This window comes from Penicillium argentinense (genome assembly GCF_028826775.1).
Source record: "Penicillium argentinense strain IBT 30761 chromosome Unknown utg000004l_segment0_segment0, whole genome shotgun sequence".
In the NCBI taxonomy this organism is placed as follows: domain Eukaryota; kingdom Fungi; phylum Ascomycota; class Eurotiomycetes; order Eurotiales; family Aspergillaceae; genus Penicillium; species Penicillium argentinense.
Window position 1 is genome coordinate 4,775,916 of NW_026622663.1, and position 25,337 is coordinate 4,801,252.

The 25,337-nt window shown below is 52.7% G+C and overlaps 11 protein-coding genes across 11 annotated transcripts; 5 read left to right on the forward strand and 6 right to left on the reverse strand.

The window, feature by feature from the left end:
* Positions 1–747: 747 nt before the first annotated feature.
* Positions 748–2,412, forward strand: N7532_004704 (Ribosome assembly protein 4; the record flags this gene model as incomplete). Its single annotated transcript, XM_056617198.1, has 3 exons — positions 748–972; positions 1,036–2,111; positions 2,169–2,412. 3 exons carry the CDS (start codon positions 748–750, stop codon positions 2,410–2,412), a joined length of 1,545 nt encoding a protein of 514 aa, XP_056477555.1.
* A 304-nt stretch (positions 2,413–2,716) lies between these two features.
* N7532_004705 (putative IgE binding protein) lies at positions 2,717–3,369 on the reverse strand (the record flags this gene model as incomplete). The annotated part of the gene is made up of 3 exons (XM_056617199.1): positions 2,717–2,911; positions 2,935–3,039; positions 3,109–3,369. The coding sequence occupies 3 exons, from the start codon at positions 3,367–3,369 to the stop codon at positions 2,717–2,719; spliced, it is 561 nt and encodes a 186-aa protein (XP_056477556.1).
* Positions 3,370–4,124: 755 nt separating this feature from the next.
* Positions 4,125–5,132, reverse strand: N7532_004706 (TauD/TfdA dioxygenase family protein; the record flags this gene model as incomplete). Its single annotated transcript, XM_056617200.1, has 4 exons — positions 4,125–4,311; positions 4,350–4,663; positions 4,727–4,936; positions 4,986–5,132. 4 exons carry the CDS (start codon positions 5,130–5,132, stop codon positions 4,125–4,127), a joined length of 858 nt encoding a protein of 285 aa, XP_056477557.1.
* A 676-nt stretch (positions 5,133–5,808) lies between these two features.
* N7532_004707 (uncharacterized protein) lies at positions 5,809–7,559 on the reverse strand (the record flags this gene model as incomplete). Its single annotated transcript, XM_056617201.1, has 4 exons — positions 5,809–6,059; positions 6,115–6,706; positions 6,763–6,982; positions 7,048–7,559. The coding sequence occupies 4 exons, from the start codon at positions 7,557–7,559 to the stop codon at positions 5,809–5,811; spliced, it is 1,575 nt and encodes a 524-aa protein (XP_056477558.1).
* A 963-nt stretch (positions 7,560–8,522) lies between these two features.
* On the reverse strand, positions 8,523–9,777 carry N7532_004708 (velvet factor family protein; the record flags this gene model as incomplete). Its single annotated transcript, XM_056617202.1, has 4 exons — positions 8,523–8,799; positions 8,865–9,341; positions 9,403–9,482; positions 9,553–9,777. 4 exons carry the CDS (start codon positions 9,775–9,777, stop codon positions 8,523–8,525), a joined length of 1,059 nt encoding a protein of 352 aa, XP_056477559.1.
* Positions 9,778–10,629: 852 nt separating this feature from the next.
* On the forward strand, positions 10,630–11,298 carry N7532_004709 (uncharacterized protein; the record flags this gene model as incomplete). Its single annotated transcript, XM_056617203.1, has 1 exon — positions 10,630–11,298. One exon carries the CDS (start codon positions 10,630–10,632, stop codon positions 11,296–11,298), a length of 669 nt encoding a protein of 222 aa, XP_056477560.1.
* A 2,807-nt stretch (positions 11,299–14,105) lies between these two features.
* N7532_004710 (glutaminase family protein) lies at positions 14,106–16,322 on the forward strand (the record flags this gene model as incomplete). The annotated part of the gene is made up of 2 exons (XM_056617204.1): positions 14,106–14,235; positions 14,398–16,322. 2 exons carry the CDS (start codon positions 14,106–14,108, stop codon positions 16,320–16,322), a joined length of 2,055 nt encoding a protein of 684 aa, XP_056477561.1.
* A 741-nt stretch (positions 16,323–17,063) lies between these two features.
* On the forward strand, positions 17,064–18,593 carry N7532_004711 (uncharacterized protein; the record flags this gene model as incomplete). The annotated part of the gene is made up of 3 exons (XM_056617205.1): positions 17,064–17,220; positions 17,283–17,450; positions 17,530–18,593. 3 exons carry the CDS (start codon positions 17,064–17,066, stop codon positions 18,591–18,593), a joined length of 1,389 nt encoding a protein of 462 aa, XP_056477562.1.
* Positions 18,594–19,672: 1,079 nt separating this feature from the next.
* N7532_004712 (uncharacterized protein) lies at positions 19,673–20,086 on the reverse strand (the record flags this gene model as incomplete). Its single annotated transcript, XM_056617206.1, has 2 exons — positions 19,673–19,830; positions 19,900–20,086. 2 exons carry the CDS (start codon positions 20,084–20,086, stop codon positions 19,673–19,675), a joined length of 345 nt encoding a protein of 114 aa, XP_056477563.1.
* Positions 20,087–21,808: 1,722 nt separating this feature from the next.
* On the forward strand, positions 21,809–23,736 carry N7532_004713 (uncharacterized protein; the record flags this gene model as incomplete). Its single annotated transcript, XM_056617207.1, has 6 exons — positions 21,809–21,825; positions 21,976–22,347; positions 22,468–22,757; positions 22,809–22,896; positions 23,125–23,273; positions 23,327–23,736. The coding sequence occupies 6 exons, from the start codon at positions 21,809–21,811 to the stop codon at positions 23,734–23,736; spliced, it is 1,326 nt and encodes a 441-aa protein (XP_056477564.1).
* A 1,010-nt stretch (positions 23,737–24,746) lies between these two features.
* N7532_004714 (uncharacterized protein) lies at positions 24,747–25,319 on the reverse strand (the record flags this gene model as incomplete). Its single annotated transcript, XM_056617208.1, has 1 exon — positions 24,747–25,319. One exon carries the CDS (start codon positions 25,317–25,319, stop codon positions 24,747–24,749), a length of 573 nt encoding a protein of 190 aa, XP_056477565.1.
* Positions 25,320–25,337: the final 18 nt, after the last annotated feature.

Here is a 25,337-nt window from a genome sequence, read left to right on the forward strand (position 1 = left end):
TCTTTCGCGGGGCGTAGGTAGACCGGAGTGACGGGGGTGAGGCGAGTCGAAGCCACACACCTCTCCGAAGCTGGAGAAGGCAGCAATGTGAACCGAGTCGCGCAAAAACGAGCGAGGGAAGCCGTGGGCCCAAAGAAAATTGTTCACCGCACTGGGGGCATATATGTCCCTGCATGATCGACTGCGGTTTCAGCGGCGATCAACGAGGGTCCAGCCACACCGCCTCTCCGCGATTGGCAGAATCTAAGTAAGCATCTGTGTAGTGCCATGCAACCGAGGCAATAGGGAGAAATTGGAATAGTACAATAGTGTCCCCTAGGTAATCTGGTTGATGACCCTCGGTTTAGAATATGGATATATGCATTATCAAACACTTATGGACTACGATACTCACTCCAGTCGGCTGGTTGGTCCATTACACCTAAGTCCGGTATATATTTCCCCGAACACTGCCTCACCTAATCACATACAATGAAACAATATGCACAACTAAATAATGAGGTCGTGCGGTCATTCTGCATCTTGATTGCAACAATTTTTTTTTACACTAGTGTACTTGAAATCGTACTCCAAGGTACAAGCACCAAGTACTAACAATAGTATTTCTAGGTAGTACACTAAATACAGTTAAGAGTCTTCGGTGGATATGGAGGTGGAGGAGCGATAAGCGCGATAAGGCGGCCTCAAAATTTCAAAATTGTTCATCCCCGAAAAAAGTCCTTCCACCGAGTCAAACCACCGCAGATCATGGCGACAGTTCTACCCCCGCCGAGCAAGCGCCAAAAGGTTGCCCAGGCCGAGAAGGCCCGTGAGCAGCAGGAGATCCAGAGCATACCCAGCGGCCTAGGCAGCGTCCGGGTTCAATTCTTCGATCAGGCGACCGGCGATGCCACCGGGCCCGCAGTCTCGGTCCCCGTGGTCGATGCCAACATCAAGAACCTCGAGACATTGCTAAACACATTACAAGGGAATGTGAGTTGATTTCCCTCTAATTTATTTTTCTGAAAGAGCCCATGTTAATCGACAATTGCGCAGGATGATGATGATCGAGTCCCGTATCGCTTCACATATCAGTCCGACAAGGAAGGCCAAACGATCGACATCCTCGCAGACCTCTATCACTCGCTATTGCAGCCGGGAATCAAGACCACCGAAGATACTGTTTCGCTTTACTATACCCCCCAGGCGGTCTTCCGAGTCAAGGCAGTCTCACGCTGCGCCGCCTCAATCGCTGGCCACGGCGAAGCCATCCTCGCAACCTCTTTCTCTCCCGTCTCTTCGTCGACGATGGTGTCTGGTAGTGGCGATTCGACCGCCCGTGTCTGGGACTGCGATACCGGTACACCGCTGCATACCCTCAAGGGCCACACCAGCTGGGTTCTGGCGGTGGCGTACTCGCCGAATGGGGCGATGATCGCGACCGGTAGTATGGATAATTCGGTGCGGTTGTGGGATGCAAAGAAGGGACAAGCGCTCGGTGGGCCGATGAAGGGCCATACGAAGTGGATCACTAGTCTTGCGTGGGAGCCGTACCATGTTCAAGAGACTGGCCGGCCTCGCCTGGCATCCGCATCGAAGGATTCCACCGTGCGCGTGTGGGATGTTGTCTCGAAGCGCATTGATACCGTATTGACCGGACACAAGGGATCCGTGACCTGTGTGCGCTGGGGAGGCACTGGTCAAATCTACACTGCGTCCCATGATAAGACCATTAAGATCTGGAACCCCAAGGATGGCACCCTCATCCAGACGCTGACAGCGCACGCTCATCGCGTCAACCATCTAGCCCTCTCCACGGACTTTGCTTTGCGCACCGCGTACCACGACCATACGGGCAAAGTGCCGGAGTCTGATTCCGAGAAGGTCACTGCTGCGCGCAAGCGGTTCGAGCAGGCCGCTACCGTCAACAACAAGATTGTCGAGCGCTTGGTCTCGGCTAGTGATGATTTCACCATGTACCTGTGGGACCCATCCAGCTCCAACAAGCCAGTTGCCCGCTTGTTGGGCCACCAGAAGGAAGTCAACCACGTGACTTTCTCCCCGGATATGGCATATATCGCGTCTGCTGGGTTCGATAATCACGTCAAGCTTTGGAATGGACGTGACGGGAAGTAAGTTTTTCTCATGCCACCAACACTGTCCTTATCAGTTTACTTACAGATCGGCAGATTTATCACTACTCTCCGCGGCCATGTGGGTGCTGTCTACCAATGCTGCTTCTCCGCAGACTCACGGATGCTCGTATCCTCGTCCAAGGACACTACATTGAAGGTGTGGGATGTTCGCACGGGCAAGCTGGCGATGGATCTTCCGGGGCATCGAGACGAGGTGTTTGCAGTGGACTGGAGCCCGGACGGCCAGAAGGTTGGCAGTGGTGGGAAGGACAAGGCGATCCGTATCTGGCGGAACTAGAGAATAGATATGCAGAATATACTAGATCTATGATACCCAGTCTATTGCATTAATGTATGACGCCCATTTCATTCCTCGGTTATTTCTCAATTAGTTGTTCAAATAGACCCATTTCGATGCTTACAAGTGCAGGGAGAGTGATTGAAAATGCTTTCAACAGGTTTGATTAATGAAGCTATCGTTATCATCTTCGCGAGCAATGCACATATCGTGGTCGCCCACAGCATTAATATAGAGGTAGAAAACAGGATCTTAAAGCAACGCTAGATAACAATGAGAAGAAAAGCATCATCGATCATCTCGTTTAAGCGTACTGCCAAGCGGGCACCTCGCCCTTGTAGGGGAGAGCCATGGCGGAGAAACCCAGACAGTCACTGACATTACCTTGGGGCACGGTGGCGTTCTGCATCGCGACGAACACCTGCCAGCGGTTGTCCTCAGTAGGGCAGGCCATGAAGCCGCTGGCGCCCCAACCGTTGAAGGTGTAGTGAGACCAGGGCTTGCCGGGGACGTAGGAGAGACCGCCGACTGCGGAGCCGGGGGGATGTTGGCAGAGTGGGCCTGGGTGAAGCTCAGGGCACCCGAGGGAGCGACGTAGACTTGCTGACCACCGGGGACTTCGACGTCCTGCAAGCTGTTAGTTCTTTGTTCCGCCTTTGTTCTTCGAACTGCAAGAAAGAAAGTGGTATCACATACCAGAGAGTTTCCACCGGACGCCAGGACAGTCTGGTTGCCGGGAGGGCATTGAATGCCGTCGATGTCGGGGCAGTAGGAGGAAGTCTTGCCACCGAGCCAGAATTTCTGGCCCGCAGCGTTCAACTGCGAGTAGTGGATGGGAGATGCCGAGCGGATAGCCATCACGTTGAAGTTGGGGTTGGCCTCAGCTCGGGGCTCGGTGATGGGAGCCGGGGCAGCAGCTGCCAGCAGAGGCAGAGCGAGAGCGAAGAAGGACTTCATGGTGATTTTCTGAAAATGAACAAATGAACAAATCGAGATATAATCAAGAGATGAAATGTAGAGATGGATTTGATGTGCTGAATGAATGGAGGAATTCGGAAGATTGGAGTGACTCTTTATACTTCATGGACGCAGGCACCAAAGATCAACAGGATGGTGGGCCACCCCGCGCCATTCCACTCATCGCCCAGGGAACAAGAGCGAAGTCTGCTGCGCCGGCCCAGTCACCGGCGACGATGCAGAATCAATGACGCTATTTCGGTCGGATGTGTCCGTCGCGGCGTGACGGTCCCGTTGGGCGATGCCGCAGGGAAGGCGGTGCCGCCTCCACCGTCGCACTTCTCTGCCGCCAACCCTGACTAGTTTCACGTTCCTGAGCAACCCCTTCAGCAACTTGCCCCCAACCGACTCGCTAAACCCAGCACTAAAGCACTAACTGCTAGCAATGCGACTTTAAGAACAAATCACTGAGACAAACTGGGGTCGGGCGGGTCCGTGGTTCGTCGAACACGAACGAAAACCCACCGTTGTCGATGGAAAGCCACTGATCTGCACTCAGTGTCTCATCTATTCTTGGCTGGCATCATGCGAAATTTCGAGAAGTCACCGCAAGTGGATGGATCAATTCACCAAGTTCTTCTTCCTTGGCTACGGAAGGGATGTTGCCGAGGCGTCACTATTATCCTCACACGACTATGATTCTGATTCACCTGGACCGGCTCACGGCAGACCTTACCAGATCTCGCTACGCTCGTTCAGTCTCCACGCCGCATGTCTCTACGATACTGGCCCTCGAACGTGCCTCCGACCGCCTGGTGCATGACGCTAGTGTTATCCCAGAGCATTAGGTCGCCGGTATTCTCCCATCCGACCCGGAGCGCATAGCGAGGCTGCGTCGCATTGGAAAACAATCGATGAACATCGCCGCGGAGGCTTCCGGATCTAAACCCTCGATATGGTGGATGTGCGCTGCCAGGTACAACGTCTCTCGACCAGATGCCTCATGCGTTTGCAACAGACGGTGCCGGCTCATAGGGTAATCCTCCGGGTCAACGTCCGCGAACGTGGAGGGACTAGCGACCTTGCGCGAATGCCACAGTGAGTGGGCGGCAATGAAGTCATTTGTGTGCAGGTGATCCTGCATGTACGAGGTCGACTCATTGACGGCCGTCCGCGAGTCGGCGAATTCGGTTTCTCCGCCCATTCCGGTGGGTGGCAGCTCAGCAGCGCGGAGTAAGGAGTACCCGGCGCGACGCGGATTGAAGCTCGAGTCCACGTGGAAGAGACTGTTGCCCTTGCATGGGTTCAGTCAGAGTCAGGGGACCGACGTAGGACGACAGGGCCGCTGCTGGGTTACCCTCTTCCACTCGCGTCGCACATTGCCCAGCGCAAACACGCCACCGTCCAGATCGATGTTGCCCACGTCGAAGAGCCGGACGTGAGAGAGTCGGCGAGGTCGTCCTCCAGCGAGGTAGGGCATCACATCGTCCAGCTCACCGAACTGGGCGGCGAATGCGACGTGGCGGGCATAGTTGAGGCCTGTGTTGCGAAACACGCAGACGCCATACTGCTGAGGTGAGATGGCGCCGGCTTCTGTAGGATCAAATTGGACGCACCTTGGTGATCGCAGCCAAGATCTCTTGAAAAAGATCCTCTGCAACTGGCTGGGAGAAGTATACTCCACTGAGTTCTGCTCCGAGCGTGGGGTGCAACTCGGTGAGGGTGATATGACTGAACTCGGATGTCTGCGAAATCCCGGGCATGATGAGCACTACTAATCGTAATAATACCTAGAGAAGCAGATGTCTCAATATTGACAGGGCGCTCTTCTGCAGGTGCAGGGAATTTATCAATTATGTGTCTATCGAGAACTAACCTCCATGTAGATGACCTCGGCATGAAGAGAGTAGATGTGCGGGGCTGACACGGGCTTCTGCCCTGATAATATCTTTCAAACAACGGCAGCTAATTTTACTACTAGCGAAGAAAGAGTCGCAGGAACTGGAATCAGTAAAACACCACCAGATATAATATCATCTAACCGACCACATCTGAATCTGCTTGGCGTTTCTCTTACCACGCGCATCGTTGATTTCCTAACTTGCGAATGCGCCAAGGTTCGATAAGAAAGGAGAACAGAACTTATATGACGTAATTTCGATTTCCCTGGCCACCTTCACCATACACTAGTGTAGTTTTGCAATTTAATTAATCTGAATTTCTATTGGTATCATTCTGAACCGCACTTTCGGCTATCCACCCGGTCACCAGAATGACCTGCCCATGATATGCAGTACACGAGATCCATAGTGTGACACTAGTCTCCGATCCATTCAAGCCAGAGAAGCGAGTGCCAGGCCAGATAGCCCGCAGACAATACCATATATTCTGTAGCCAGGATGGCCATTTGATCCCTCCAAGTTGACAATGTCCAAGCTGTTATGCTCCACTCGCCCGGTCCTCTAACAGCTGCATAATCATCTCACAGGTCGGCTTCTCAGCCCAGGGATCCTTTTGCACTTGTAGTCCATTCATCGTGACATTCGCAATGTTGGAGGAATTCCCATACAAAGGCCAGTCCGATGAATTTCCTGCTCCGTATCGCACAAAAGAAAGTAGTTCTTGCTGAAACTGTCGCGCAAGAGTCGGGCTCGAAACTGGAGTTGTCGTGTTGTCTCTGAAGAAAATATCTACGCAGTGTAGTAATATTAGCAACCATCCCACCCATTTCCTAGGGAGACTTACACTCTAGATCCTGACCATGAGCAGCTGGCGGAATAGAGAAAACGTATCTCTGCGCACGCGGGCCATATGCCTTTGCCATAACTTCTGCGTTACATGCGAAAACAGCATCCGTCACCCAGTCCTGGCCAACTTGGAGCAACTCCGAGTCTGGATACAGATACATCTTTCGGAGAGCCCGAATACTAGATGCATTGGCGTTGGGGAATGCCAACCGGATAAGCGAAGCAAGCTCACTCGGTGTGGTGATTTCCGGAGCCGTGATCAACCCTTCGGCGGCCATGTTGCCGATGATCGCGGATTTTAATTGGCGATTGTACTTGCCCTGCTTGAAAAGGACCATGGCTGCGTCGGTGATGAATTTGCCATCTGGGAAAGGACTAATACCCATTCCTGGACCGAAGCTACCACCGCCACTTTCGCTTTTGATATCCAAGAGGACATTTTTGTTTGCTGCTTCGAGGGTGCTGGGTGATGCTTGTCTCATGCAGTCGAGGGACGAACAATTAGTGCTGTTGAGCACCTGCTGCCAGACGTACTCGCGGCGAGCTGTCACATTTCGTCTTGATAGAAGTGCCGGTGATGAAATAAATGCCTATCAAAGCAGGTCAGCTATTAATTACCTTGGACTGGTGGAGGAACGAGAGTTACCTTCTGGAACGGCAGAGGCCACATTCCCTCTTCGGCCACGAGCATCAATTCAACCATCGCTGCGCCAGCACTTTCACCAAGGACAGTGATGTCATTTGGGTTACCGCCAAACCGCGCAATGTACTGTTTTGTCCATTCCAGCGCAGCAATTCCATCATGAAGTCCGACATTCGCATCCATGTCTTCATCGGCGGAGGAGGTCCATCCATATATTCCCATACTGCACAGTCAGTAGACGAGCAAAAACCCCCGTGGTTGACTTGAAAAGCAAAAGGAAAGAAATACCGATAATTTCCAGAAACATAGATAAACCTCTCCTGCGGTTGTCGAATTAAATCCATCAATCCCATCCCATCTACCAAGAGATCCTTACTCCCAAACGCGTACGCGCTCCCATACATCCAATACAGTACCGGGACATTATCGCCCGCTTTCACACCTTCCGGCACCCAGACATTCAAGAAGAGGCAGTCTTCCGTTCCCCACGTTGTTCCATTCAACCCCGGGAAGGGCACCTGCGAAGGCGCCGCGCACACACAGTCGCTCGAGAAGAGCCGATCCCGACCATCTTGGATGCCGTCTTGAGTCGGCGGTGGCGTTCGCGGCTTGCGGAAACGTAGATTGCCTATTGGTGGTTGGGCGAAGCGGATGTTGTTGTAAAGAGCGACTTTGGCACCTGAGGCGGTGGTATTGATGTATGTTGGGATATGTGTCGCGGTGTCAACATTGATGGGGGCGAAGGAAGTGAAGGAAGACCCCACGAAGAGAGCTGTTGCGAAAATACTTAATTTGTACATTTCGGTTTGCTAATTGAAAAATATATGTTGTCTATTCATCTTTCTGAATTCAGGACGGAGCAAAGCGACCAGCTTTATATGCGTCAGTTGGAACCTGGAAGTCATTTCGTATTCCCGATCGGGCATGTGTCGTAAACAATCAGTGCTGCCTAAATAAGGCCGTGGGACTTCCACTTGATGACGACAAATTCCATCTCGTATTGAGACCAGGCCTATCGTGTGGTGGAGGTCGAGGCTCTCATGCAATTTCAAATACGAGATTGTCCATTTGGTCAGGGATGGAAATCCCCGACGCCGTCATTGGTTGTTTTCCCGGATCCCTGTTGTCGGAGCCCCATTTTAACCTTAACTGCGCCACGGCTTGGGGTCCCGCCCGTGCAACCATGCATCCCGGAACTAGTGCCTGGGGTGTTAAGGACAGGGATGGGATCCGAAGAGCTACCAGTCCCTCGGTACTTATCTGGCGTGCTCCACTTGGCGATCTACAGATCTACTCTGGAAATATTGAATACAGAATGATTTACCCAATAAGATATATACGAGCAGCAGTGTCGCCGCCGAGGTATGAACACGGCCAAGGGCCAAAATCACAAAAGCCAGACACCCCCAGCACCAATCCGTGTAGCAATAGAGAGAAGAAAAAATTGAAGAAAAGAAGAGAAAAGAAAAGAAGAGAAAAGAAGAGAAAAGAAGAGAAGAGAAAAGAAGAGAAAAGAGGAAGAGGAAACCCAAGAAGTGAAGAAAAAGAAAAGTAGGCCGCCGAAACACCATTTAAGCCAACACGCCTCCTTTTTGTGCCCCGTGTCTTGATCCGCCAACCCAAGCATGAAAGAAAATCCTGATCGTTCATCATTCGTCTCCCGCAGAGGACTTCGAGATTAGAAATCGCTCCGCATTGGGTGGGGACTCATGTAGTATTAGGGCGAGATGAGCAAGCTCATTGGAAAGAAACTCCTTCCATTCTTAATAGTCATCACCATCGTCATCGTCTCCGTCTCCACCTCGGCCGCGAGGGCCCTTGACTCCATCTTTTCGGATGGGGATTTTGATGCCCTGCAACGCGAAGCACTTGCTGAGTTGTGTGCTCTCGATGACACCGGGGAATTTCTTGGCCGAGAACACTTGGAAAGGATCACTGAAGACGGAGGCCAGGACAGGCGCGGCGCCGTGGTTGATAACGGGGGCACCATTGCTCGTCTCGGTTGATTGAGTTCCGACGTTCACGAAGCTCATTTTGAGGCTATTGACAATATCAATTAGCAAGTACTCGTCAGATACGCCCTTGACAATGCCACAATGACATACCGGAAAGTGCCTTCGGTCCGCACACTCAAATCCTGCAGAATGAACCATACGCCAATCTTATTCTCAGGGTCGGTCAACCGGAAAGCACTGGCACTCAGGCTGCCGATCAGGTTGCGCGTGAACATTCCTCCCTGGGCGCCTGAGACAGGCGCGGCCGGCGACATGGCGGTAGGCATCTGGCTCCCAGGAGGATAGCCGTATTGCGGATAGTTGACTGGTTGCCCATAGGGATTTTGATACATCTGTTGATTGCCGTAGTAGCTGTTCATCCCGGGATAGCCGACCGGTGGGCCATAGGGATTTTGCCCGTAGGCAGGATAGGTAGGGGAGAGACTCGAGGGCGGGGGAGGATAGGAAGAAGACATGGCAGTCGAGATGGAGGGCGAGGTGGCGGAATGCTTGACCAGATTCACTTCGCTGGTACCTTCGGCGTTCCAAAGATCAACAGTGAGGACGTAGAACGATGTGTCAATCTCACTGGGCGGATTGTTAGCGGGCATGTACTTCCCAGGGGAAGCGCAATGTGGAAATGTCATACTTGATATCAATCTCTTTTCCGGATTGCAGATCGCGGACAATGAGTCGGATACATGGGGGTGGTGTAATGGGTCTTCGGTCCTGGAGAGAGAAAACGGGTCGAGTCAGCGCTGAACCAGAGTCCATGGGAGATTGCGGAAATAGCACCCACCTTGTCACCGAAGCCACACATGCGAGCTCGAATGGGCTGTTGCACGACCTGTAACGACCACTTGCGGCCGTCATATTCGGTCTCGATCGGCGCGAGGTGGTCGGAGGAGAGGGGGCCAGAGCCCGGGGTAGGATAGGCGGCGGACGGGGCAGAGATGCGGTCCATTGACAGCGGCGGCGGCGGCGGTGGCACCGGATGGGCCCTTTCCTGCTCCATAGCGTACATGGTTCGAGATGGGAAGGAACCGAGGGCGACACTTCTGACAAAAACGACGAACCCTTTCTTTTCTGAATATAATCAAACCAAAGTCCTCAAATCTTGTAGAGGACGGGGGAAGAACAGTGGTGACATGCGACCCCGCGAAATTCACACGTCACTGTTGAAGCATCGACTTCCGGGAGCTGAAGCGGTCGCAAAGGCGATCTTATCAACCGCGGCCGAATGCGGACGGAACTTGACGGGGTGATTCTTTGCGAGAGACAAAGGACGGATGTCGATCAGGGAAGCAGAGGCGGCGCGATGCTGCGATCGAGAGGAGAGAAGGGAAAGAAAATCTCCAACTCGGGGGATTCGGGCGGAGGGCAAAAGCAAGGACGGTGTTCCCACCAGAACCGGCGAAGCGAGAGCAGTGGCGAACGAGGAAGCGAAGCCGGGGGGGAGAGGGGGGTTTTGCGGGATCGGGGCGAGTGCTGGCTCGAATGTTCTCGGGGTTCTTTGTGTCGTCTTTTTTGTGTCTTGGTCTTTTTTTCCCTTTTTTTCCCTTCGCACCCACTGCGACTGCGACGGGTGTTAGCGATAGACTGGATGCGGAACCCCACGACTGGGAGGATCGGGTCTGGGCGAGCCAAGCGACGAAGCTGTCAGGGCGCGGGAGATTTGCTGGGCCTTCCACGGATCGCAGGTCCAAGTTCTGCAGGCAGTGCGATCCACCTTCGGGAACACTCACAAGATGGAACACGAATCTATCGAGACGAGCAGACGACCTGAGAAAAAAGGGAACAGGGAGCGGCGAAGGCGAAGGGGGGAGGAGGTGGGTGGGGGGAGAGTGAAAGTGCAGGAGGGGAGTGACGTTCTCGAATGGAGGTTGCAGTCCGCACTCGCCGCATTTCGCTCACATTTCGTTCCCAACTGTCAAACGATCCGCGCAGCCGGCGCAGGAACTTGGACCCGGCCGCTCGGGTTGGCCTTGCGCAGCCCAATGTAACGAGGGCGCATGCTTGCTCGACTCGGCTCCGATCAATCCCTCTGCTCTGCAACAGCAGCAGCTCTGCTGCTCCCCGCGCTGCTGGCGGATCCGTTTGCGGCAGGTCTACAGGGCCCACCACCGGCTTCGGCGATGCAAATCCCACGACACCCAAACTCGGTGGAGTCGGCCGCTTTGGAGGGCCTCGCCTGCTGGTCCTCCTGCTGCCCTGCCGGGGCCGTGCACGGAGGCTGAGGCTGTCGACCAGACCCTGGTCGTCCAGCACAGAACAGCCACGGGCCGGGCGCGACAACTGGTTAATGGACAGCCGGGCTGGGGCACCCGACGCCCCCGCCGCCGCCGTGCAGGACGTGATTTCCGGTCTTCTGGACGCCTCGAACGACGCTAATGTACCCGGGAAGATCAGGCTGATTGCGCTAGGGATGGTATATCGGGCCCTTCGTCTTCGCTTCCATTCGAGGAATGCGGCTTGGCCTCGGGATCGGCCGCGGAACCACTCCCTCGCGGCCCATGTTTTCTACGACGGGCCTCCTGGACCATAAACCCTTGATCCTCACACGGCCGTCGAGTGGTACTATCCAGGATCGGAGATCCGACGGGATATCAACTCCGTGGTGGTGAGCACTCACAGCACGGCGGCCCGTACCAACCGGAGGACAACACAGAACGGTCCTGAATCCTGAGTCTACTGCTGATCATCCGCAATCAATCATGTCTTTACCCACCGTCTACGCCATGAACACACCATCGCGTTGCACCATGTTGCTCTCACAATTACAGATCAGACTAGGTTGTCCCCCGATCGCTGCACGTCAGATATGGCCTGAGGTTGTCGAAAAGTCGTACTAGTACGCCAGAAACACCATACCCCCACGATAGGAAGGTAATCTCGGTGGTCATTCTCGATCGACACCAAGATTCGGAGCATTCTACGGATGCTTCTCTGCTGAGATATCGGTAGGAATCTGTTTGGTCGTTGTCATTTACCCCGGGATGGAATACCCCAGGCCCATCCACGTTGTTAGTCGGTACTCGTAGTCGGGGTCCAAACAAGCTCTACATAACGTCCGATGCTTGTTGGCTTGTACGACGAGAGGTTCCACAAAGAAACAACCCGCGAATGCACATATCCACCAGCAACGAGCCTGCCTCAAGAGGTGATCACCTCGCGCGACCAGTCTGTAACCATATGTCAATTCTATAATGTACGGACAGTCTGGTGAGACTTCCCCGGACGACTGCGGATTGTGAGATATCCGTTGTATCACCTCACCCCGCAGTGTTTTGCGACTAAATCCGGGATATTGTAACATATCACAATCACCAGCGCCAGATCAGGGATTTCGTCGGGTGGGCAAATCACGGGTACCGATTGGGAATCTCTATGTCAGGATATCAGGCTTATGGCCGTACGATCTTTACCGCGTCTGCTCGCGTCTGATACTTTTACCATGTTCAAGCCATCCAATGACAATCCACCCGATGCATCCTCGCCCCCCTTACAGTACTGTAGAATCCCTCAAATTGATACATCTGATCAGTCTGTGCAGGTCCAGTCTGCGACACGACACCCCTGATCTCCAGGGGTGCCGGCTCGGTCCCATGCAGTAGGCGCTGCCCGACGGTCCATGTGTCGAGCCCAGCTTGGTGGTAACTCATGAGCTGCGGAGGGCCGATCCGTGAGTGGTGAACGAGGTGTGTCGCCGTCAGCCGTCGTCAGCTGATCTGCGTGCCCCTGATTGTCATGCACAGTTGGGTCGCCTGCAGGTATTCGGGCCGCTTGCAGTCGCATAGTATCTCTCACGTTACCTGAATGCTATAGGGAATGAGGTGCTATAGGGAGATGAGGGAGATAAGATGAAAGAGTATGCGATGGTAGAGAGATTGGAGGAACCCGGCGGATGGGAGAGACCAGACTTGGGGTGTCACCCTCTCAGCGAGCGAGTGCACCTGTGGGGGCCGTGTCGCCCAGAAATCACAACACTTAAGAGATGTGGCTTGGCCGACAGTGTCGATACTGGGTGAGCTAATCAATGGTGTGAATGATGGGGGATCACCTACTAGACTATGTAGTACATAGTCTGGTGGAATGCCGGTTTGATGGAGTCATACAAGACAGAAAATCGCCGATTGCGTGCCCGGACAAAGCGATTCTTAACGAAGGCAAGCCCTTATTAGACAGGATTGTGCAGGACCTACCTTAGGTAGAGTATTCAATTATCCCGCGTACTCCTGGCCTACTCGCTTATCGGTAGTACTGGTATACATCTACCGCCCTCACCACGAAAGGCACGACTAGTCTTATGCTCGACCTGCCTACCTTAGGGTACTTTGCCAGTAGGAGAAACAATGAACCTGCTGTTAGTAATTCATAAGGATGCTGGGCTCTCGGCGTACAGATTAAATCCTCCGAACATTCCCTGCATTGTTCCAATTGTTGTCCCACGGAACTCGTTCCGATACGAGTACGAACGAACGTCCACTCCGCCTTCGGCAATACTCTACTCACTTCGCAAGTGTTCAAGCAAGTTAGGAAGAAAGCTCTGTCATGAGAAAGCCCAGCTTGAAGACATCGGTGTATTTCTGATCAAGTGCGACAGCACATCTCTCTCGCCGATACAGGCATCCGGCCATGTTCGGCCGCTTGGCACATTCCTCGCGACGATGCGGGGAGGAACAGGAAAAGCGAGAAAAACGCTTGAGCCGTGCTGAGAATGGCGTGAGATTCGGCTGCAGAGCACCCGATGGGGGTTGAGGGTCGGTGAGAACAGAGGAATGAGATCAAGTCGGCCGGTCAGCTGGCCGAGTGTCCGCGGGCCCCTCCTGACGCCATTCGGTCTCGAGCAAACATCTGCAGATGCTTCCCACATCAGGGACCTTGCCCTGCTCGGCTCTCGCCTCTCGAGCTGCTCTGATCGGCTGGCGCACCAGGCTGGGGGGTGCACACTGGCAGTGATGGGCAGCCTCACCATGGGGGCAGCGGATGGCGTGCTTGCAACAACCTCGAGGTGCGAGGAAGGCAGAGCATCTCCACCACCCCAGCATCAAATGGCGGTCCGGCTCTTCGCACTTCACGCTCCTCGTCGGCATGGCTGATGTGCAGGCGGACGGTTCTCACGCAAGGTGCTCTGCCCATGTTGTGATCGCATGCGTGCTCGGAGGTCCAGCAGCAGCACCGAACGCCTGCGAAGTATTTGAAGCCACTAAATTCCCCCCGTTTCCCAGCAATGGCATTCTGGTCTCGACCGCAGCGCGGGATCGTCTTGGAAAATATACTATATAATCGATAATCGCCCCTCTCCATCGTGATCGGATCGACAGACTCCTCGAGGCTCGACGCACGATAGTGATGTTTGCTCACGCCTGGGGCACCATCGCCTTGCTGGCATCCTGTCTGGTGTCGACCAGTGGTGCCGTCACCTATTCACCAGTGAAGCCTCCGTCATACCCTCTGGCGGTGCGCAGTCCATACTTGTCGGGTGAGTTACGGTGGCATTTGGCTGTGGATAAGGGAGGGATGTCGTAAATTTGGTCCATCTTCTTGGGATCCCCACTACATACTACTTTAGTTCTACCAGTAGTAGTACATCAATGTATTGATGTGCGACACCATTCCAGCAGAAGACTGACGATCGACATAGCATGGATCCCCGGTAATCTGGTCGCGTCATTGCCGAACAGCAACGCGCAGTTCTGGGCGGGGAACAACCTGGTTTGGTCAGTTATTGCTCGCGTAGATGGTATCGCATACAACCTGTTCGGCGTGGCCAGCCCTAACGACAATACCGAGTCGGCCACCGTCACCGCCGCCACCTACACCTCCACCCACTCCACGTTTACCGTCACTGCGGGCTCGCGCGAGTTCATCTTGGACTTCTTCTCGCCCGTCTCGCCTAAGAACTACGTGCGCCAGTCGCTGCCTTTCTCCTACTTGACCGTCACCGTCACCGCAGGCGACTCGGCCGCGGTGCAGATCTACTCGGATATCGACTCGAGCTGGACCGGCCAGACGAGCGACTCGAGCTGGAGCTACTCCACCAGCGCGGAAACGGGCCTGTTCCAGATCGAAGCCAATGGAGCCGCCACCTATTCGCAGAACAGCAACGGGCAAGCTCTGTGGGGCAGTGCCGTCTACGCGACTCGCCCGTCCGACAGCAGCTCGCTCTCCATTCAGTCGGGCCCCCGCGTCTCCGTGCGAGATCGTTTCATTATCAATGGCACTCTGAGCGGGAATCACGCCGACTGGACCTCGGGCGGCGTGGTGGGCTTTGCACATGATCTGGGCACCACCGCGAGTAAATCCGCCGTGACCTTTGCCATCGGCCACGTGCGCGAGGAGTCCATTAATTTCCTCGGCGCGGCCCAGACGGGTTACTACCGAGCCTCATATGAGAGCACCGCATCCGCAGTCGTGCATTTCCTAGATGATTACGCCTCGGCCTACAGAGAGTCGACCGACTTTGACGGACTGATCGACTCCGCCGGAACGTCCAGCTACGGGTCTAATTACTCGGATATTCTGGCGTTGTCTGTGCGACAGGTGTACGGAGGCATCGAATTGACTATTCCGAACGATTCTCTGGACACCAGTGATGTCAAAGCGTTTATCAAGGAAATCTCCAGCGATGGAAACATCAACACCGTGGATGTCATCTATGCCACGTTCCCCATCTTCTACAGCCTGAGTCCCGAGTATCTCAAACTGCTCCTTCTTCCGGTCTTCGAGTACCAGGGCAGCGATGCCTATACGAAAGATTACGCGGTGCACGAGCTCGGTGCAAATTATCCCAATGCCACGGGACATCCAGCAGATGGCGAGGAAATGCCCATCGAGGAGAGCGGCAACATTATCATCCTGACTTATGCGTATCAAAAGGCTTCTGGAAACACCGACTTGTCGAACACGTATTCTGCTCAGCTGAAGCAGTTCGCCGAATATCTCTATGCGAATGGCCTGTACCCAGCCTCCCAGCTGTCGCTCAATGACGCACTGGGCGAATTGGCCAATCAAACCAATCTCGCGGTCAAGGCCGCGGTGGGCCTGGCATCGTACGGCGCGTTGACTGACCAGACAAACTACACGACGACTGGCAAAGAATGGGCCGACAAAATCTGGACTGATCATCTCGGGACCGACGGGGCGGGCACCCGCTTCCTGATTCAATACGACACTACTCCGTGGTTCCTCGTCTTCAACCACTACCCGGACGTACTCTTTGGCCTGAAAGTCTTCCCAGACGAAGCCTACAATGCGACAGCCGATTTCTACCCGACTGTACGAGGCACAGCGGGGGTCCCGCTCGATGGAGCTATCAACTGGGGCCAGACGAATTGGCAGTCATTTGTTGCTGCCACTGTTACTGGCGATGCGCGCAATCTCTTCATCAGTGACTTGCACAGCTATTTGGCAAATGGGCTCAACACTGCGCCATGGTCGGATCGATACTGGGTTGAGGCCAGTAATGGGTATTCCGCCGGACAGTCGTATTCCTTCCGCGCGCGCCCGACCTTGGGTAGTCACTTTGCCCTGGCAGCCTTATCAGGGGCTGATATCTGGAGCTCTTGAGCGTGAGAGTGGCTATGATCATGGCCTGGCCTTTTTATGAGTAATATCTTGTTGAGTTTGGCATGTTAGACACTCTTGGGCATCCCCGGCGTTCGTTGGATTGACTTGGTTCTGGAGTGTCTTGAAGAGACATTCCTGTACAGTCTTTTCTAGCTGTCATTAGATGCAGTTCCTCCATATATGCATATATCTGTTGTTCGAAATCCACTCTCCTGATTGACCGCTTACCTCTGGTGTGGTCCACCCAGAACTTCCAGCCTGCTGACATATGCAATCTCACCTCGGGATATGGCCCAGCTCCTCAGCCGCGTGGGCTGCGGAATTTAGATTAGGAGCTTGCGTACGCCTCTCATTGGCACAGTTCTATTCTTCATGTCCTTACCATTTCTCAGCCCTTCACATTTTCACCGGGTATCATTTGGTATAGTCGGGATGTGGGGGCTTTACTAGCGGCGGTCCACAAAAGCTAAACCTGTCACCCCGGTATTTTCCCCAGTTTCTCACAAACACTGCCCCGGATTTTGATCTTCAGGGAGTTCTTCCCCCACTTCCACCCGACAAGGCCCCTTCCAAGCAGGTCAGTTTGCGGAGTGAGCTCCCTATGGAGCAAGGCCATTGCGCGGCCTTGGGAAGGGCTGCACATTGACGAGGAGTATATAACGTGGAAAAGTTGAAGTATCTACAAAATTCTGCAGATCAGGCTCAAGCTTTTCTCAATTGATCACCAGGCTTCCTGAAACGATGCTTTCCAAATCTCTTCTACTCTGGCCCGCCGTTGCATTGGCTTCGGTGACCGTTGAGGATCCCTCGGACGTGATCGATCCTTCGTTATGGGCAGCGGACAATGCAATCATCCCCGACTACGACATTGCGATGGTCTTATCGCAACCTTCAGACAGTATGTATCATGGTTTAAGGTAAACTGGACAAACTCGATCTAATTTTGCTGTTGCCTTTTAGTCCTGGCTACCCGCAATGTCAAGGGAAAGACCGCAAGTGCCGATCATGTCACTTGGTATGCCACGGCGAACGACACCAGCGTCCTGCTCGTGGCAGATAAAGGCTCTTTCACGGGCTCTTACATGACCTTCGACAAGAGTGGCTACTCCACCAACCTGAACGATGCTAGTTTTTGGGGATTTAATGCGGCGATCAACGTGGTAAATTCTTCATCTAGATGACTCCAGAAACGAACAACCCTAACAAGCTTGCACCAAGGCCAACGCCTCCACTGCTTCATTTGACCATGTCAACGTCACTGTTCACAACGGTGCTGCTGGATTTTACTCCTACGGAACCGGCACGGTCGTTAATGTTACCAACTCATGGCTGTACTCGTCCGGCCCTGTGAGCCATGGCCTATACGCCTCGGGTAATGGAACCATCTACGCCAGTAATCTGGAAGTATACTCTGGTGGCATGCGCTCCTCAAGCTTCTCCGGTGACTCACCTGGAGGTTACATCTATGTGAAGGACAGTGTTGCGAGTGCTGCTGGAATCGGCTCTGCTACCTTCTACGCCCTGGGCTCGATATATGCCCAAAATGTCGTCAGTGTCTCGGAGAAAGGTCCTGTTGTCTTCTCAGATGGTGCCCAGTCCACCACTTTGGTCAATTGCGAGTGCACGGCCGGTCTTCTGGGCGGCGTAGCAATGTTCAGCAGCTCTACCCGGTCAAGCGGTGCCACTCTGAACCTGACCAACACCAAATTTACCACGACAGGCTCGACCATGCCAGGTCTGTGGTTTGGCAATCTGGTCGGCAAGGTGACTCTCAACAACACCGAGCTCAACACCGCCTCCGGAATCCTAGTTGTCGCCAATTATTCCCAGATCACTCAGGATTTCGATTACTACGCCAGCTACTCGGACAACAACAGCCTCAGGCCGGCCGAGGTCACTGTCTCGGTATCCGAGTCGAGTCTGTCTGGTGATCTGGTTGCCTATAATGGCAGCTATATTGGCTGGACTCTGGCGGATTATAGCAGCTGGACTGGGGCTGCTTACTCCGGCTACAAAGATGCCACCTTTGACGTCGCTTTGGACTCTACTAGTAACTGGACCTTGACTGCCGACACCACGGTTCGCAACTTCACAGACACCCTGAGCACTCTCAAGAACATTCAATCACAAGGCTTCACCTTGTACTACAACGCGACTGTGAGTACTTGGCTAGATGGGAAGACCATCCGTCTGCGCGGTGGCGGTGTGGCTCGTCCTGCCTCTTCAATTTCGAGCCGAGTTCGTCACAAGGCGCGATCTTGGAGGGTTTAGACTTCCTGTTGGACTCTCAATCTGGGTTTTTGGCAATGGCTACGAGTTCGGGGGTATATACAAGTAGATAGCCGCAGGTCTATAGCATTCTATACCTTTCCATGAATTGGCTGTTTTGACTTAGTTATGATTCTTTCTAACTTGGGTATATCCTTACGCTCACAAGTGCTGTATGCCTAGACTGTCATGCTCAAGATGGCCAGTGTACACGTCCACATTGGACCTATGTCCGCAGCCGGAAGAATTTGGCTCCAAATCACCTGCTCTAAGGCTTGGTGCCTAAGGCTGCAGCCATCACACTGCAGCTTCACGACAATGGGCACCCGCGCTAGTGGAGCTGTGGCCGACATAGGCGCCAATCATCGGATCGCAATCACGACTGGCTTTACAACAAGCAGCGTAGACCTAATACGGGCACTTGGCCATTTAGGCTAGAAATCACCATCCTTCAGTACTCGCAGACCTCCCGTCCTTCCTAGCATAGGTATGTGGGAGTCGCATCCTCGTTAAGGAAGTACGTTTGTCGGGTTTTCTGGTATGGTAGAATGCCTCTTTACATTGGCGCCTGAGCCAGAAGCCTTTTGGTGGGGAATGCAATAGAGTAACATGGCGGTGAAGGTAGCGAGACGTCTCTTTCCACTGGGGGTGAGGCAACATCCCTTCCAATAAAATTTACATGAGGTTGCCCAGTTCCTGACTTACCCGGAGGCACTTGGAGTTCTGTATGAATCAATCCCAGGTTATTTCTAGTCTGGAGTTAATAGTTGTTTCTGCGGAATGATATCGATGCCATGATCAAATGCATTGTCGACTGACTAGCCACCACTGCTCAGAAGGATCGGAAACCCCGCCTAATCTTCTGGCTTTATTGTGTTCATGAGAAAAGCTCGGTGCCAGGATCGAGGATAGCGGTGGTCAACTTCGCGGTCTCGGATGAGTGTAGAGCGACCTATACGCTTTTTCAAGTTCTACACAGCTAAGAGAGGGTGGAGGAAAAGGCGTCTTGTTTATTGTGTCAACATATGATGTATCTATTCTGCATATCGCCATTTCCCCTTGAACCACCTAAATCAAATGCTCTAAGCAACAAACTGCGGGTCTCTACAGAGAAGGTCGTCACCGATATTGTCGTTCTCATTTTCGGCGATCAAAATTTTAGGGCAGCACCGAGGTCGGGCAGTAGCTTTGATTTTGCGGCAGCTTTCCTCGAAGTCGGCGGTATTTGTTGAACTCGAAGCTGTTTGTTCAATGCAGGTCAGCAAGAGTTGGTCCCTACTAAGTATCTTTGACTAGGGGATTATCTTACGGGCCATGCAGACGCTGTAAGGATAATGTTCTGGAGTCCACGGCACGGTAAAGCAGCATGCAGGAGTAGGCTGAAGAGGGTTGCCGTTGATGGAGGGACAGACTGAATTGGCGCGCTCGTTGAGGAAAGCAGGCTGTGCCAGGGCAACGCCAGCGGAGGCGGCAAGAAGAAGGATAGAAGTCTTCATTTTGAAGAATCGGTTGATACTGGGACGTGGAAAGATATTTTTTTCGAAATGGCAGGTACGAGTTCAGGATATTTATATGAGACTTGCGTCTGATCGATCCGATGGGTCTACCACGGGTTAAGTCCTTCTCAGATGTTCATCCATGCGGGGTCTTCAGCTGGCCTGATGAATTTGGCTGCAGATTGACTCGCAATATGGACGCGATTCGCGTTGGCATTGGCTGATTCTTCGATTGCTGTCCACTTGCAGGTGGAGCTGAGCTGAAAGACACTTTTCAGCTCGTTACGAGAGGGACGTGGGTATATTAAGAAGCTCCCACTCTTTTGCGTCTTGATTTCTCACAAATAGCACATTGTGTCTCTAGACCGGAAATTATTTCATCCTCCGAAGAAAAATCCATCAACAGTCTGATATTCTCTTTCAATATGTCGGAAACCAATGTAGACATCCCAACGGCCACAGGGGATAATCCAGTTGCAGAACCAACAGCCGAAAACGGTGACAATAGAGAAACATATTTGATCTACAGGCAATAGTTTGAATTTACGATGAGGTGTTTGTACATCCCTTTCCTATTCTAACATCTAGTCTGTAGATTATTTCCCCTTCTTTCCCACACTCCACGATATAATTACGGAAATTGCTCCATAATTCTCCGCTCTATTACTTCGATCCACATCTGCCCAGTATAACCCGAGTATTATGGACGGCTCGTAGTGGGGTAGCTCAGCTCAGCTGAAGAACTCCCCGTCACCGCAAGTTCAGCATCTCCCCGGGACAACAGAAAAATTCAGAAATCTTCTTGGCCCCGCCACTTTACGCTTGATTAGGAAAAATGAAATGTATATCAAAAGAAGCGTATATCCTATGCACAAGACTCAAATTTTGCCCAATACTGTTACCATAGGTTGCGGGTATTGGAGGTAGAAATTGGGTGCCTGCGTAGGTAAACAACTGGAGTAATAGCCACGTGGCTTACATATTCTACGCTATAGTGCTCCTGGAACTCGATGGAAGTGCTATTCGAAGACGTGAAGGAAAGTACGTGCAGCTATCACGTTAACTAGTGTTTGTCCCTTAACCTAGTATGGCTGACCCCTACCCTGGCTAGTTAGTCCAATACATTTTTTTTACATTGATTTTTTTTCAGTTCTTCCGATCATAGGGGTTCGTGAGAATCCGTCGAATACTATCGGGACACAAGTAGAGATCTGCCAATAATAGTCACTATCCTTAGGGGGCGGTCAGCCGGCTCCCTAAATCCAGTGATTATTATTGGCAGATCTCGATTCGTTAGCCTCGCTAGCGCCTGCATGTGCATATTTAGGGTATTTAAATATTTCATACCGTAATGATAGGCTTAAATTCCAAGGTTTCATACACCTAATTGATAATTGATCATGTAGTTCAACGCACTCGAATGCCCAAGAAATCCTCACTGCCTTATTTTTCCGCCAGGGATACAGCAATATTCGAAATTGGCTTCCAATGTGTTACACAGAGAAAATATCTCAAGCCCCACCGCCAAGACTATGATGAGACCGTCTGGGCCGGATTCGGCTAGGCTGCAGACCATCCTTGTTATGAACAGTCTTGATACAAGGGTGGACCTCCACGGTGCAATAGTCTTGAAGACTTATGGAAATTCCAAATGATTCCCGACCGCCACAGAGGTGGTGGAGTGACGACTTCTACACGACCTCTACACGACCTATCTTAACGATGGCCGCGCTGAAATTGTATGTAGTTAAGTATGGTACTGCTAGTTAGATCAAGCCGATCACCTACAATCATGAATATAGATGCGTTTACATCTGTTCTGGCCCAGAGGTAAAGCCCCCAGGTCTTCAATGCCTTGACCACATCTATCGGCTTCACTTGTTGCATAGGCCCGATATCGATGTCTCTCGTCAGTTTACCAGCCCAGCAAACCTCACTGACAAGCGCGTCATTTCCAGCGAAATGGGCGCGGTGCCCCTAACGGCATATCGGCTCACCCACAGCGAGCTGCTTTCTCTCGTGAATCTCGCGGCAGTTGGCGGTGTTAACCAGATGGTGTTCCATGGACAAACATACTCCGGAAACTACTACGTCACCTCATGGCCCCGGTATAGAGCATTCTTTTACCAATTCTCGGAGATGTACTCGGACAAGCAACCATCCTGGGACCACGGATTTGGGGACCTTCTCAACTATACTGCTCGAGTGCAATACCTCCAGCTGTCAGGTGTATCGCGCACGGATGTGGCAATTTACATAAGGTGTCGGGAACAAACCCCAATTTCCCAACCATGTACACATCGAATGATTTGATTGATGCGGATAGAATAAGTTCAGTGTTCATTTGTGTGTGATCTATTAACTAAGGGTCTTATTTGAAGATATATCTACAGTTACTTGTCGCCAGAGAACTTTGCCCTGCCTGAGGCTCGAGTTCACAATGGGATATTTGCACCCGATGGTCCCGCATACAGAGCTCTCCTTATCACCGGTGACAACAACATGACCTTGTCCGGTCTGTATTATATCCAGAAGTATGCTCTAGGGGGCTTAACTGTGATTCTAAGTGTCGAAGACCCAGGGGCCTATACTCATGGCAATAGCGACAAGTCTGCCACTCAGAGAGCAATTCAAACTCTTAAGTCGCGCAATGTCCCCAGTGTCTCTGCTGGTCAAGCTGCCTTGAAGCTTCAAACTTTTGGTCTGAATCCCTAGATTACAGTGCAGTCTAATGGTACGTGGTACTCTACGTGGCGCGAGAACTCTGAGACCGGTACAGATGATGCATTCGTGTTCTGCGAGACCAACGCGTCGGTTGGTACAGTACTCATCAATAGTCAAAAGACCCCATTTATGTTGATCCTTGGATGGGATAGCAGAAGCCTCTTCTTAGTTTACTCGACGCGGAGACCGAGTGGTCATACCTCTGTCTGGCAGTGAACCAGACATTCATCATTGGAATGCCAAGGACGCAGGCAGTTCCATCGAGCATGCCACTCAAGCGCCTTCCTCGGTTATGGATATGACACGCATAGCAGCGGTGCTATCGCCCATATCTCTGCTAGCAGGGTCAGCCAGTCCCTGGTCCTTTCCAATGGGGATCGCAAACATCTCCCGTCGGCCGAGGTTGCAAGCTCCAACATGCTCTCCGACTGGATTTTGACAGCGGAGCATTGGGAGGCACAGAGTAATGTCTCGGACGCTGTCATGATCGCAGTCAAGCGGAACAAAACTCACCAGCTCCCATCTCTCTTACCTTGGACCCAGGTCGATGGAACTCATCGGGTCTAGGCTACCACACGACTCAATTGACCTGGCCGCCCACGAACGGCTCAGCAGATGGCGCATATCTCGTTCTTTCCCCCATTTCTCACACTGCTCGTCGTTATGCAAAGGGAAAACAATTGTCGCCTCTGGACCTCACGGCTCCCCGTGCGGATATCACAGCATACCTACAAAAGGGTTCGAATGACGTGAGTGTGGTGGTCCCAACGACGTGGAACTATGCTCGCAGCATCGCGGGTGACGTCGAAACAGTCACTGTATCACTCTTGGGTGAGAATGGGTCAGATCCTCCCGGGCCTATTCAGAACGACCTGATTGGAGATGTCAAGTTGGTGCCATATGTCAAATACCAACTTGGCTCATAGATCAGAAAGTATAACAATAGTGACTACTGAGATCCGATCAATGTACACACTATCTTGCGCGGGTTTATTTTAAAAACTATTGTCAGGTATGCAGCTTTAGCCTCGTAATGTGTCTGGCCAGGCTACATGCGTGACAAAGCGAGTGGCTCAACGCGGACAACTCAAGGCTCGGCGAGGCTTGACGGGCCGCACGGGCCACGTGGGAAGCGTGGGCCGAAAAAGTGCGAGATCTGAGGAAAGACTCTGTTTTGTTTGAACGGGGAGACCGAAAATGATTGACAGGAACCAGCGGGTATATTATTTGATGCCAATCCTTACAACATTTTGGATTTCTCCCAATTCTTTCTGCTGTGGAGCATCGGTCCTCTCCCTATCCAGTCCTAAGGTACTACTAGCTGTTATTTATTGCACGCCGAGCAGATGTCGAGCAAAAATGAGCAGCGGGGCACAAACTACTCACAGAGTCATGGGATACCTATGAATCAAATGGCACGCAGATCGGAGGCTCTAGCTCACATGCTCACACCGCTGGTTAGGGTCCGGCAATTCCTAGCGAAGGCGCTGCTAGTCGCAGTTGGGGCATCTGCGACGAGTGGCAGAACCTTCGAAGTGACGCAGCCCAAGTCGCATGGCGGGCAATCCCCACTGTTCGAGAAGGGTAGTCACATGGGCAGCTCATGCTCAGTGTACTAAGTGTTGTTAACATCCATGGAGAGTATATTTGGTGCTAGTCTGATCGGGACTGGTCGTCGGTCAAGTCGATCACCGCTTGGTTGCATTTACGGATCTATACCTACCCAGGCCTGTATCAAAACAGCATATGCTTTGTGGTAAGGTAAATGCAGTCCTCCACGTTTTGCGGTGCATATCAAGCTCTCACCTGTTTGCCAAACTACTAGTATATCTTCATGGTCTATCCATCTCGGTCTGCCTCACTCGGTCATCTCCTGCATGTCCACGTTTGCCCCGATTCGGAAAACGCAGGGCTTGTCCTCGCTGAGTCAGCCGCATCAGATCGCCCTGGGTGGCCGCATCGGGCCTAGCGGGCGACCTTTTCGAGAAGGGTCTGTTCCTAAGTGGAGTGTCCAGCACGCACGGGTGATGCGCAACACTTCCTCCCCGAATCGCCCCGACTCCACTGTGGCCATTCGACCTAAACGCGATCCGGCAAGACGCTGCTCATCTGGCCGTGGACCCCATTGATCAAAGTGCTGATGCTCGGCCATGCTCGGCCATTGGCGCATGGACCAGGGGGTCGCACCCTCGCTGTGACCTGCTCGAACGCGCAACTCGTCGCTCTTGACTTCGGCAGGCGCAACGCACGCATCTGCCATGCCTTTTGCCTTGGCTCCGCGGCCTGTCACTTGCCCCCCTTCCCCCCAGTCCTGCATTTTCCGCTTCTGGGAATCTGCTAGGCTCAGCTGCGATTGTTGCTGCCACCGCCCCACGCGGGTATGGCTGTTTGACGGATGTTTCTTGATTTCGCTTTGTCCACGGTAAATCCGCGCAAACACTTCTTTCTCGTCTACGGCGTCCATGCTCGTCTCTCTCTCCATATTTATTTGGTGACCAAGTCTGGGCATTTGGAGCGCCGCTCATGT